The sequence below is a fragment of the Nothobranchius furzeri genome, chromosome 5 (genome assembly GCF_043380555.1).
Source record: "Nothobranchius furzeri strain GRZ-AD chromosome 5, NfurGRZ-RIMD1, whole genome shotgun sequence".
Classification (NCBI taxonomy): domain Eukaryota; kingdom Metazoa; phylum Chordata; class Actinopteri; order Cyprinodontiformes; family Nothobranchiidae; genus Nothobranchius; species Nothobranchius furzeri.
In genome coordinates this window covers 80,800,375-80,812,620 of record NC_091745.1, presented here as the reverse complement: position 1 = coordinate 80,812,620, position 12,246 = coordinate 80,800,375, and the positions used below count along the sequence as shown (strand labels likewise).

At 46.4% G+C, this 12,246-nt stretch overlaps 1 protein-coding gene across 2 annotated transcripts in view; it reads left to right on the top strand.

Annotated features, from left to right (window-relative positions):
• Nucleotides 1–10,991, top strand: part of tgfbr2b (transforming growth factor beta receptor 2b) — a 22,522-nt gene extending 11,531 nt beyond the window's left edge. For both annotated transcript variants that reach the window (XM_054738394.2, XM_054738395.2), the window contains 4 exons: nt 222–359; nt 732–873; nt 10,054–10,181; nt 10,556–10,991. In XM_054738394.2, the coding sequence (XP_054594369.2) occupies nt 222–359; nt 732–873; nt 10,054–10,181; nt 10,556–10,870 (723 nt within the window). In that variant the 3' untranslated portion in view covers nt 10,871–10,991. The remainder of the gene's footprint in view (nt 1–221; nt 360–731; nt 874–10,053; nt 10,182–10,555) is intronic.
• The last annotated feature ends 1,255 nt before the right edge of the window (nt 10,992–12,246 follow it).

Here is a 12,246-nt window from a genome sequence, read left to right as displayed (position 1 = left end):
TTTAAATCTGGAAAAAAGTTTGTTTTTGTAGCTGAAGCTGAACAGAACGGTGTGGTCCCAGAACTTTTGATCTGTTGCTCCAGCATCTTCTCCCACTGATGAATAAAACCTTGTTTAACACAACTAGTTCAGTTTTACAGTGCATGTAAAATGCTGTTGATTATCATGTTGAACTGAACCCAGGAAGAGACTTTTTAACTGAATCTGTTGGTGCCCTGAAGGTGCCCATCGTCCACAGAGACCTGAAGAGCTCCAACATATTAGTGAAGAAGGACCTGACCTGCTGCCTGTGTGACTTTGGCCTGGCGCTCCGTCTGGACAGCAGCCTGTCAGTAGATGATCTTGCCAACAGTGGACAGGTAAACCAAGACCTGGCAACATGCCCTCAGACCTGTTGGTGATGAACGTTCAACATAGCATATGAAACTTTTGTGGGCTCACACGCCCACCCACACCTTCACACACACACAAATATTACATCAAACTGACCAGCTTGATCTAGGGAGGCTTGAATTTTTGCCATAGCGATGCAATTTGCAACAAAAGCATGCACAACTTCAGACAGTATGTTACCAATACACTTTACATAGAACCTTCAAGCATTAGGAGAACCATAGCACAACAAAGACCTGTTATTTTTGCTTTATGTGATTAAAGAAACATCTACTGTTTTACATTTTCAAGCATCCAACTCCGTCATGTGTGAACTGATGTGAACCGTTTTTCTACAGGTTGGTACTGCTCGTTACATGGCGCCTGAGGTGCTAGAGGCCCGACTCAATCTGGAGAACATTGAGTCCTTCAAGCAGACTGACATTTACTCCATGGCCTTGGTACTGTGGGAAATAACATCAAGATGCAAAGCTATCGGAGGTCAGTGTGCATGTGCATGCCGCAAACACAAATGGTAACAGGTTAACACATAACACATGAGCAGACATGTAAGCAGACACGCTCTAGGAAAAGAGATTGAGAAAGGACAAAAGTGACAGACTCTGAGGTGAACTAGAGCAGACTGACAGGTCATCGGGTAGAGTTGGGTGTTTTTATCCTACAATAAAGCAGTTTTCCTGTTCTAACACATGACAAACAGAGACAACAACCCAGTTAGAGACAAACGACTCAGTCAGAGACAAAAGACTCAGTCAGAGACAAACAACCTAGTCAGAGACAAATGACTCAGTCAGAGACAAACGACTCAGTCAGAGACAAATGACTCAGTCAGAGACAAACGACTCAGTCAGAGAAAACAACCCAGTCAGAAACAACAACCCAGTCAGAGACAAACGGCCCAGTCAGAGACAAACAACTCAGTCAGAGACAAATGACTCTTTCAGAGACAACTGACCCAGTCAGAGACAACAACCCAGTCAGAGACAAACGACTCAGTCAGAGACAAACAACACAGTCAGAGACATCAACCCAGTCAGAGACAAACGACTCAGTCAGAGAAAACAACCCAGTCAGAGAAAACAACCCAGTCAGAGACAACAACCCAGTCAGAGACAAACGACTCAGTCAGAGACAAACGACTCAGTCAGAGACATCAACCCAGTCAGAGACAAACGACTCAGTCAGAGACATCAACCCAGTCAGAGACAACAACCCAGTCAGAGAAAACAACCCAGTCAGAGAAAACAACCCAGTCAGAGACAGCAACCCAGTCAGAGACAAACGACTCAGTCAGAGACAAACGACTCAGTCAGAGACAAACGACTCAGTCAGAGACATCAACCCAGTCAGAGACAACAACCCAGTCAAAGACAACAATCCAGTCAGAGAAAACAACCCAGTCAGAGAAAACAACCCAGTCAGAGACAAACGACTCAGTCAGAGACAAACAACACAGTCAGAGACATCAACCCAGTCAGAGACAAACGACTCAGTCAGAGACAAATGACTCAGTCAAAGACAAACAACTCAGTCAGAGACATCAACCCAGTCAGAGACAACAACCCAGTCAGAGAAAACAACCCAGTCAGAGAAAACAACCCAGTCAGAGACAGCAACCCAGTCAGAGACAAACGACTCAGTCAGAGACAAACGACCCAGTCAGAGACAAACGACTCAGTCAGAGACATCAACCCAGTCAGAGACAACAACCCAGTCAGAGACAACAATCCAGTCAGAGAAAACAACCCAGTCAGAGAAAACAACCCAGTCAGAGACAAACGACTCAGTCAGAGACAAACAACACAGTCAGAGACATCAACCCAGTCAGAGACAAACGACTCAGTCAGAGACAAATGACTCAGTCAAAGACAAACAACTCAGTCAGAGTCAAATGACTCAGAGACAAACGACTCAGTAAGACACAAACGACTCAGTCAGAGACAAACAACACAGTCAGAGACATCAACCCAGTCAGAGACAAACAACACAGTCAGAGACATCAACCCAGCCAGAGACAAACGACTCAGTCAGAGACAAATGACTCAGGCAAAGACAAACAACTCAGTCAGAGTCAAATGACTCAGAGACAAATAACTCAGTAAGACACAAACAACTCAGTCAGAGTCAAACAACCCAGTCAGAGACAAATGACTCAGTCACAGACAAACGACTCAGTCAGAGACAAACAACCTAGTCAGAAACAACAACCCAGTCAGAGACAAATGACCCAGTCTGAGGCAAACCACCCAGTCAGAGACAACTACCCAGTCAGAGGCAACAACCCAGTCAGAGACAAATGACCCAGTCAGAGACCAACGACTCAGTCAGAGACCAATGACTCAGTCAGAGAAAAACGACTCAGTCAGAGACAAACAACCCAGTCAGAGACAATCGACTCAGTCAGAGACAAACGACTCAGTCAGAGACAAACAACACAGTCAGAGACATCAACCCAGTCAGAGACAACAACCCAGTCAGAGAAAACAACCCAGTCAGAGACAACAACCCAGTCAGAGACAAACGACTCAGTCAGAGACAAACAACACAGTCAGAGACATCAACCCAGTCAGAGACAAACGACTCAGTCAGAGACAAATGACTCAGTCAAAGACAAACAACTCAGTCAGAGTCAAATGACTCAGAGACAAACGACTCAGTAAGACACAAACGACTAAGTCAGACACAAACAACACAGTCAGAGACATCAACCCAGTCAGAGACAAACAACACAGTCAGAGACATCAACCCAGCCAGAGACAAACGACTCAGTCAGAGACAAATGACGCAGTCAAAGACAAACAACTCAGTCAGAGTCAAATGACTCAGAGACAAATAACTCAGTAAGACACAAACAACTCAGTCAGAGTCAAACAACCCAGTCAGAGACAAATGACTCAGTCACAGACAAACGACTCAGTCAGAGACAAACAACCTAGTCAGAAACAACAACCCAGTCAGAGACAAATGACCCAGTCTGAGGCAAACCACCCAGTCAGAGACCAACGACTCAGTCAGAGGCAACAACCCAGTCAGAGACAAACAACCCAGTCAGAGACCAACGACTCAGTCAGAGACCAATGACTCAGTCAGAGACAAACGACTCAGTCAGAGACAAACAACCCAGTCAGAGACAATCGACTCAGTCAGAGACAAACGACTCAGTCAGAGACAATCGACTCAGTCAGAGTCAAACAACCCAGTCAGAGACAAACGACTCAGTGAGAGACAAACGACTCAGTCAGGGTGCTTTGAAGGACATACTTGTCCTGAGAGGTTTATGGTACTTTTTGTTGCTGTGAAGGTCCAGATGCTGTGATTCATGTGGTGAAGTGGATAACCTTAAATGCTTCAGATTACAGGTATGGGATTAAAACGTTCTCTCCAACACAGCTGGTAATGGATTTTTTAGGTTATATCTGACTACATGCTGGACCCATGCTGGCCTGAAAGCACAAATACAACAATAAAAGACCCGTGTTTCATTCATTTATTCAATCTGAAAAGAGCCTGAAATAATCCAGGTTGTTTAATTACCTCAGGATGTAGTTGGATTTACTACATAAACCCCACCGCACTGGCAAAACCAAAGAAGACATTTTGGTTTATTTAACTAAATCATCAAACTTAGGAATATTAAATTAATGTAAGCTGAAGGTCTACAAACAGAAGGAACCACAGGTTATGTGCAGGATGAGGGTCTTTATGTCAGCAGGATTGCTGACGTTCCCGTCTGTCAGACGGCACCTCAGCCTGAGCTCCAGGTCTGCAGCAGGAATCTCAGGAATGTCTGATGAGTGAGGGAGACAATTCGGTCTCTGTTCTTCTCCTTCTTTGGGCAGAAAATCAGGGAGAGCTGAAGCAGCTTTTTCTACCTGATCCAGCTGGCTGGTGTCAGTAACGTGTGTGTGAAGGAGAAGTCACTCTGCCAGGTGGAGAGAGGCTTTAAGTGCTTCTGAAGGAGCTTCATTCGGGGAAAACACACGGTTCCTCGATTGAATCGCTCCACATGAAGGTCAGAACAGTGTTCAACGTCCACACTGTTATAATTAATGTACACAAGGAGGAGCAACAACCCTGACTTTGTATTCAACTGCATTTATCATCAAACATCTACAAATGTACCTTCTAATCCTAATCTAAATAAAGAAGATCTAAACATAGAAGATGTAGTTGAAAAATAAACATGTTACATATTATCTAGTTATTTAGGTTTGTTGTGAGAGTTTTTGGAAAAGGACTCAGCCCATTTTTCTGGTGAAGCAGCAAAATGTAGCGGCTAATTCCTTAATGCATAACTTTTTCATCTGTTTCTACTCAGAAGAAGCACCCAGATGTGAGAACCAGGGACGGGACTTCGGGGATGGGGGGGCTGTGGGGGCAGCGGGCCCCCCGGCCCGGGCTAGGGTGGCCAATCGCTGCAATGAGGCAGAGGAAAGGGAACAGCGCCTCTGACGCTAACCAAGTGTGCATGAAAAGACAAGTCCTTTCATCACTTGTGTTCAGAGGAGAATGAGCTCCATTCTTAAGAATTCCGCTCATGGAGCGTGAGTCCGGCGTATTGGGAGGGGCGCTGGGTGGACTGTGGATGGCTGATGTTTGAGGACAAACAGATAAGTCAGAAATCTGGGAGATTGACTAATAAATGACTGGAAAAATCCAAAATAAGAAGTGGCTGTGCTGCCTGGGGGATCTCCGACTCGTGGGGTGGGGGGAAAGCCAACACCGGCCGTTCTTCTCCAGAAGGCCCAGTGATTTGCTCCGCCCTGGTTTGTTCCGCTATGGTGAGACCTATGGCCTTAGAAGGTGATTAGGACCTTTACGACTCACCTGTTAGGAGTGACAAGACACGGAGGAGAGATGACCTCTCCATCTGAACATCCCAAGTCCCAACTCAGTCACCAATGAGCCAATCAGCCTCTAACAACACCATGGACGAAGAAACATTGGTGAATGGACAAAAGACAGCTGACTTAGTCCGTTTTTATTCAACCGTGCTTCGGTCAAAGATCTGACTGAGAGATTTCTGAGGCTTGTTAAACATCTTGTCCTCTGTTCTAAATCTGTCCGTCACCATAGAATTACATTCATTCTCCCATTCAGTGGTTTTTACTCGACTCTCCTCCTCCTCGTGTGTGTGTGTGCGTGCGTGCGCGTGTGTGTGTGCGTGTGCGTGTGCGTGTGCGTGTGCGTGTGCGTGCGCGTGCGTGTGCGTGTGCGTGTGTGTGTGTGTGTGTGTGTGTGTGTGTGTGTGTGTGTGTGTGTGTGTGTGCTTTCCTCTGTCTGCACAGCAACAACAGGGGAAACTGAAACACTAGCCTGCGCTGGTGTTGTTGTCAGTTACAGCACATTCTCTGAGCTTTTTCCTGAACATCTCCTGAATTAGCCAGCAGGGCGTGACGGAGTTGTTCTGTCTGAGCTATGCAGAAGAAATGGAGCGAGGAGGGGAGTTTGCACGATGCCAGGCATCAGCCTTGTGGAAAGAGGCAACTACTGGCTTTAAACCTGCTTTCAGTCTACAGGGGGCCTCTGGGTGTGTGTGTGTGTGTGTGCGTGTGTGTGCGTGTGTGTGTGTGTGTGTGTGTGTGTGTGTGTGTGTGTGTGTGTGTGTGTGTGTGTGTGTGTGTGTGTGTGTGTGTAAAAGTGCAAACGTGAAATGCGGAGCTTGTATGTCCCTTAACAGCTACCGTATTCCGAGGTGGCGCGTGACCACGGAATGTCACCCACAGTAAAATTTCAAGCTAAGAGGAAGATTTAGAATAGATGTTGGTGAAAACTGTTATAATTAGTGAACAGAATATGACTTTGATAGTAAACAGCAACAAATATTAAACATGGTGCTTTTAATTTGAAACGAGCAGCTAGAAATCAGCAGTATTTCTTTGCCTGTTGATGTTCTGCTGTAGCCTGACCATCTTCCCAATAGAGGCACGGGGCGGGGCTAGGAACTGTTCTATTCAAATAGGATTTAAGTCACCTCCCTTCCCGGTCGGATCACGGGTCCCCGGAAGAACGAAAACATGAATGCGAGTCAACGGGGCTAAAAACGCTGTTTTCTAACCCGCTCTGCCTTACGCCCTGGATCACACACATGTTGTACTGCAATTTAAAAGAAAAGTAAAGATGGGTGTTTCGACCCCGCCTGTCGCGTACTTAAAGATTTATCAGCTTGTAAAAGTTTGTAGTTAGCATGACTAGATCAGCACTTGGTATGACGTCACCACATAACCTCCTCCCCCCTAGCCTAGCTGCTACTCACCACATGACCAGATGTATGGTGGTGCTTTCCTCCTGTGGGAGGGATTTGAAGTTTGCTGAACTTACAGCCCTTCCCCTCGGTTTTCTCCGTGTCTGGGTCGATGACGTCACTTTTATGAAGCACACTTGTAGTCCTGGACTTACTTTCAAACAAACCTAAAATAACGCTTCCCCCATTCAAAAATAAGTTTGTTCTTGGTATCAAAATGCATCTTTAAAATTCACGGACATCAAGTGTGAAATCCATAACAAGCAGAGTTAGAAAATAGTGTTTTTAGCGTTTTTAGCCCCGTTAGCGACTTGTATGCATTTGTTCGTTCTTCCGGGCACCCATGGTCCGGAAGTAAGTGGGCGTGACTTAGGCTCCCTAAAACCCCACCCCTGATAAATGTAACCGAGCCAATCAGTGCTGAGCAGCGTACGCCACACACGGCTATGCTGAGTTTCTCATAAACATGGCGTCTGAAGTGGAGTTCGCTGCAGCTCTTCCCTCCGTTCTAAATGACTTGAACGTCTTTAAAACCACAACAACGAGAAGCTAAAAGCCTTAAAAAAAGATGTCTGCACCGTCGCCAGACGCCTTTTTTAACTACAGCCAAAAACAGCGTTGCGCGGTACAATCGGCATTTCCGCCTTTTTCTGATTGGTTATTTTGGAGCTGGCTAGTCCCGCCCCTCATGTGCCTCTCTGCCTGTGAGGAACCAGACTAGAGGACGGGTCTGGCAGGCCAGGCTAGATCTGTTGCGTTGTTTGTGTGTAAACAGAATTCTGTTTTGTAATTAGCGATGATAAGCACAACACGTTCTGTTTGGGGGGCCAGGTCCACCGAGCTCCACCCCTGAAGCGTGGCAGCTTCCACACACAGAGCCGGTTCATCGGGCTTCCCGGCTGCAAGAAAAAAAGATCAGATTTTTAAATCGATGTGAAAAAGAAAATAGTGAATCTGTTGGAGAAATTCACTGTTTAATGAGACAGCAGGTGGAACATTAAATAAATAAATCAGAGTGCACATGTATGTATAAATGCCCCCCCGCCTCACCCCCTCAATTTCAGGGAGGGCAGCCCCTGTGGACAACACCAGCAGCTGGCCTGATGTTCTGCCAGATGTTCCACAGGAATTCAGCCCACAGCGTCCTGGAAGTGTGGCTGCAGGGCTTTGTTTGGTGGGTGGTGTGTTGCTTATTTCATACGCCGTGGTGTTGTTCTCCGCCCTTCATTCTAAGATGTGTTGGACCAACACAGAGACGTGGCTGAGCCCAGACAGCACCGGGGTGTCTGCTAACCTCCGGGCCACATTGGTCTCAGACAGATAATCTAAAGGGGAAACTGTCGTAAACCACTTCCTGTCCCTGAGATCGAACTGACTAGGATTTTTACCGAGGGCCTCAGACAGCCAGGGGAAGCTGAGGCTGAGGCTCAGGTTACACTCGGTGGTGAAATCTGGTCTCAAACCACAGAAGAAATTCTTCTCATAACTTAGGAACAGTCAGTCTCCTCGTAGAGAACACACAGCCATTCCTCCTGAAACAGTTGAAGATAAACAATTAGACCTTCTACCTCCTCAGGAGTCTGTGTTCTGGGCTGTCCGCTGTCCAGGGAACACTCCCCAGTAGGTCAAGCTGGGCTCGAGCCACAGGAAGTTCCACATGTCAAGGCAGGAAGTGCAAACCTGTAGTCAGCTTTTTTCCACATAGTCCCAATCCTGGGCCTCCAGCTTCCGGAGTGGAGGTCCAGCTCCTCCCAACCTCCTCTGTTTGGGGGATCAGGAAAGCTTCATCAAGGCTCTAATCTGGATGTTTCTATAACGACTCATCAGTCTGGACCCAGCTGCCCCTCTTTACTCCAGGTCATCCTCCCAGTCTTCCCCTCACTGAGCTGCAGATGCTCTGACACCTGAAGGAGCGCTGATGCCACAGGTGGACCAGCTGCTGGAGCTTCATGGGGACCTGAAGCTGTCTTCATGAATGCAGTGAGAAAGAAGGAGGATGTGATTAGCTCATCTGGTCCCTCTCCAGAACCACCAGGGCTCTAGAATTAAACGTTTTGCTGAAATGACTTGATGTGTGCAGACAACATCACGTGTCTCACTCCTGCGACAGCAGGACAGAGAGAACCAGAGAGAACCTCCCTGGCCTGCTGCCCCCTCAGCAGCTTTGGGTTTTGTTAAGTTAAAGTGTTATGTGACAACTTTGGTGGGTGCTTAGGAAACTCTCTGTTTAACCGTCAGCCTTTTTAGGTGTAAAGGAAACTTTACCCCTTCGCTTGCTTTAAATAAGACATCACTCAGTAAAAGGGACATTATGTGATGGTCTTTCGTAGTTTTGGTATTAATTTGGTTAATATGAGAGTTTAGTTGTTACTCGTTTTGCGTTGCTGCTGATGCCTCTTGTTAATCTGCGTTTTGTGTTTATATTTATGTAAATAAGTGTTGTTTTGTTACTTTTAACATGAGAACATGCATCCTCAATTGTTACGCCAGGCCCCTAGACAGCCTGGATTGTAACAAATGGGGGCTCGTCCGGGATAATCTGGACTTTTTGGAGGAGGATGGACCTGGTGTTTTAATTGAGTATAAAGTTTTACATCCTGGCATGTGCTAGTCTCCTAGCAGTTTGTGAAAATGACTTGTGGTGAGCCCATTTATTTGTTTTTCACCTTCAGGAGCTCTACGCTCGAGGTACCGCTGGTGAGTTCACAATAGTGGAACGCCAGCTACTTGGCTTTTGTTTGATGTGGTTTGTCAATACTTTTAGCTGCCTTTCCTTATTTTTTTTGACTGATCACTTGAATATTGCTGGCGAGGTGAAAGCCATAACTCGATGTGGAGCAAAAAGCCACCAGTTGTGATCAGTTTGTTTGGGCGTGGCTCACTGATTTGTTGCTAAGACTTGTAGTAATTTGGTGTGGTGTGAATCCACTTTGTGATCATTAGTGTTGTGGTGACAACAGTTTAGTTTGGTGTGGGTTACCAGTTGCTACTTGGTGTTTGCGTTGTAGTGACTTTGGTTTGGTAATCCTTTAGTTTGTGACTGTGGTGACGTAGCTGGGTCTTTGCTGCAGTTCTGTGTAGCCACCAGTTCACTTTGTGTTGAATCAGTTAAGTTTGGTATTATTTTTTTGTGTAGCAACTGCGGTGTGATGATTATTTTGTCTGGGGCTGTTTTTGTGTAGGGTACACATTACTGTTGAGTGTGTTGTGGCAGTTTGTCTTTGAAGGTGTTTTTTTTGTATGTTCTTAAACATCAACCTTGTGTCCTGACCTCCTCCTCTTGTTGCAGTCCCACGAGCCGGGCTTTAACACTGTTGGGTGCACGTGAAGCCTGGCCCCAGCAGCTGCCAGCTTCTTCTCACCTTCTTCTTATGCTTCTGGGTCTGAGAGCTGCTGTCTGCTCTGATGTGTTTCAGAGGTGAAGGAGTATGAGCCGGCGTTCGGCTCCAAAGTGCGAGAGCACCCCTGTGTGGAGAGCATGAAGGACAACGTCCTGAGAGACAAAGGAAGACCGGAGATCCCCGACAGCTGGCTCAGGCATCAGGTCAGTCTCTGGAACCTGCTGGATGATGTGGGTCACACGCAGCTGTCTGCAGATCAGCAGGACACAGAGGAACAACCAAACCCTCCTTCTGAAATGATTGATAAGTGCAGAAATCTCAGAGAGAGCAAAAGCCTTTTAAACAAATCTACTGTGAAGTCCTGCAAACGTTCTCAGATCTCCTCCAGCTGCCCTGTCCTGCTTCACATGAGGGCAGCAGGAGGTGTTGCAGATTAGTCATGTGTTGCTCACCAACATGGCGTTCTGGTTAGTAGAACAAAGAAACTCATCTGGTGAGAGAAGACTTGAAGGATGATACTTCCTAGGGATCACAGAGCTGTGGTGTCTCTCAGACAGGTGTCCTTTCTCTTCTTCAGGGCATCAGTGTGATCTGCGCCACAATCAAGGAGTGCTGGGACCATGACCCTGAGGCCCGCCTCACGGCCCACTGTGTCGCTGAACGCCTGTCAGAACTGGAGGACGAGCAGGACAAACTGTCCAGCCGCAGCTCGTCAGCAGAGAAGATCCTGGAGGAGCTGAAGATGCCGATAGCGGTGGACATCCCAGAGGAGGAGGTGAAGATCAGCCAGATACAGAACGTCATCGCTGTGGACTGCTCCATGACCGACAGCCCGCAGGGGGACGTTCACCTTGAGGGGGTGCACTCCAGCAGGACCCGCATGTACCTGTAGCCCAGAACTGTGTGTGTGTGTGTGTGTGTGTGTGTGTGTGTGTGTGTGTGTGTGTGTGCGTGCGTGCGTGCGTGCGTGCGTGCGTGCGTGCGTGTGCGTGCGCGTGCGTGTGCGTGTGCGTGTGCGTGTGTGTGTGTGTGTGTGCGCCAACCAAACTGAATGTTTACAGATCAATCACAAAGGGAAGTTATTGTCATCAGGAGAACACATCTTAGAACAAAAAGCCAAAGGTTCCTCCTGCCTCACCCGCCACACGTGTCCTGTGTGTAAGATATTGTAAATCCTTTCTGTAATAAAGATTTCCAGTTTTCTGTTCCTGTTTGTTCTTTCATCCGTCATCGAGTTGGGTTACACGACCTTCAGGAGCCGAACCCAGACTGAAGAGTGGAGATGCTCGGGCCCTAAGCCCCAGATGGACCACCTCACCAGCTTTTCTACAGAGATGGAAGAAAGCATCACAAGGAACCTTTCAGCCATTCTGAAGTGGTTCATCCTTCTATTTTACCTGTAGTACACGAACAGCCTCAGATTGGAGTAATGGCAACAAAATACACCCCTAAAATCCTTCTGACAGTTGACTTGGATCCATGTTTTCCAGCAGTCCTCCATCACCGGTGACCGTTGTCATGCCTGCATACTTGGACTAGTAAGTTTGGGGTCGGAGATGTTTTCCTGGAGCCTTTTTTGCCATTTTGCTTGGAATTCTCTTCACATGCCACATGGAAACCAACAAATATGATGAGTAAAATATTTTGTGAAGAAATCACGCACCCTTTACACAGTGGCGGCTGGTGAAAAATATTTTTGGTGGGGCTGTGCTATTTTTTTTTAAACAAACTTGTGCTTTCTGAGCTTTGTGCACCACTTCACTATTTCCTGAATTGAGCACAGCTCTTTTATTTCCTGTCTTACATCATTGGACAAACTGATTAATCCAGGTGTGTCTGACTATTGGCACACTGCCTTGCGGACCAAGGTTGGAAAATACTGCATTAAATTGTACATAAAATAACACGACTATAAATAGGCAATGCAAGAGGCAAGTAACAAAAACATTTTGTTTAATTTCAACATTTGAGAGAACACCAAAAATTATGAGCAGGTCACTGTTACAGTAATGGTAGTAAACACTACTTAGACAAAATGCCAGAAATTTACACTGTTAGGACTTATGGAAAGTGGAAACACTTTCATAGGAAATAATGTCATCAGTATCCTCTTACAAATGTCATATTTCCCAGTTTTTGGGACAATAAAACATTTCTGGTTCTCAATCAGATGTTTTTACTTCAAATGTAAAAACATCTGATTGAGAATCAGAAATGTTTAATTGTCCCAAAAGCTGGGAAATGTGTTTGCTGCAGCAGAAGTGTAAC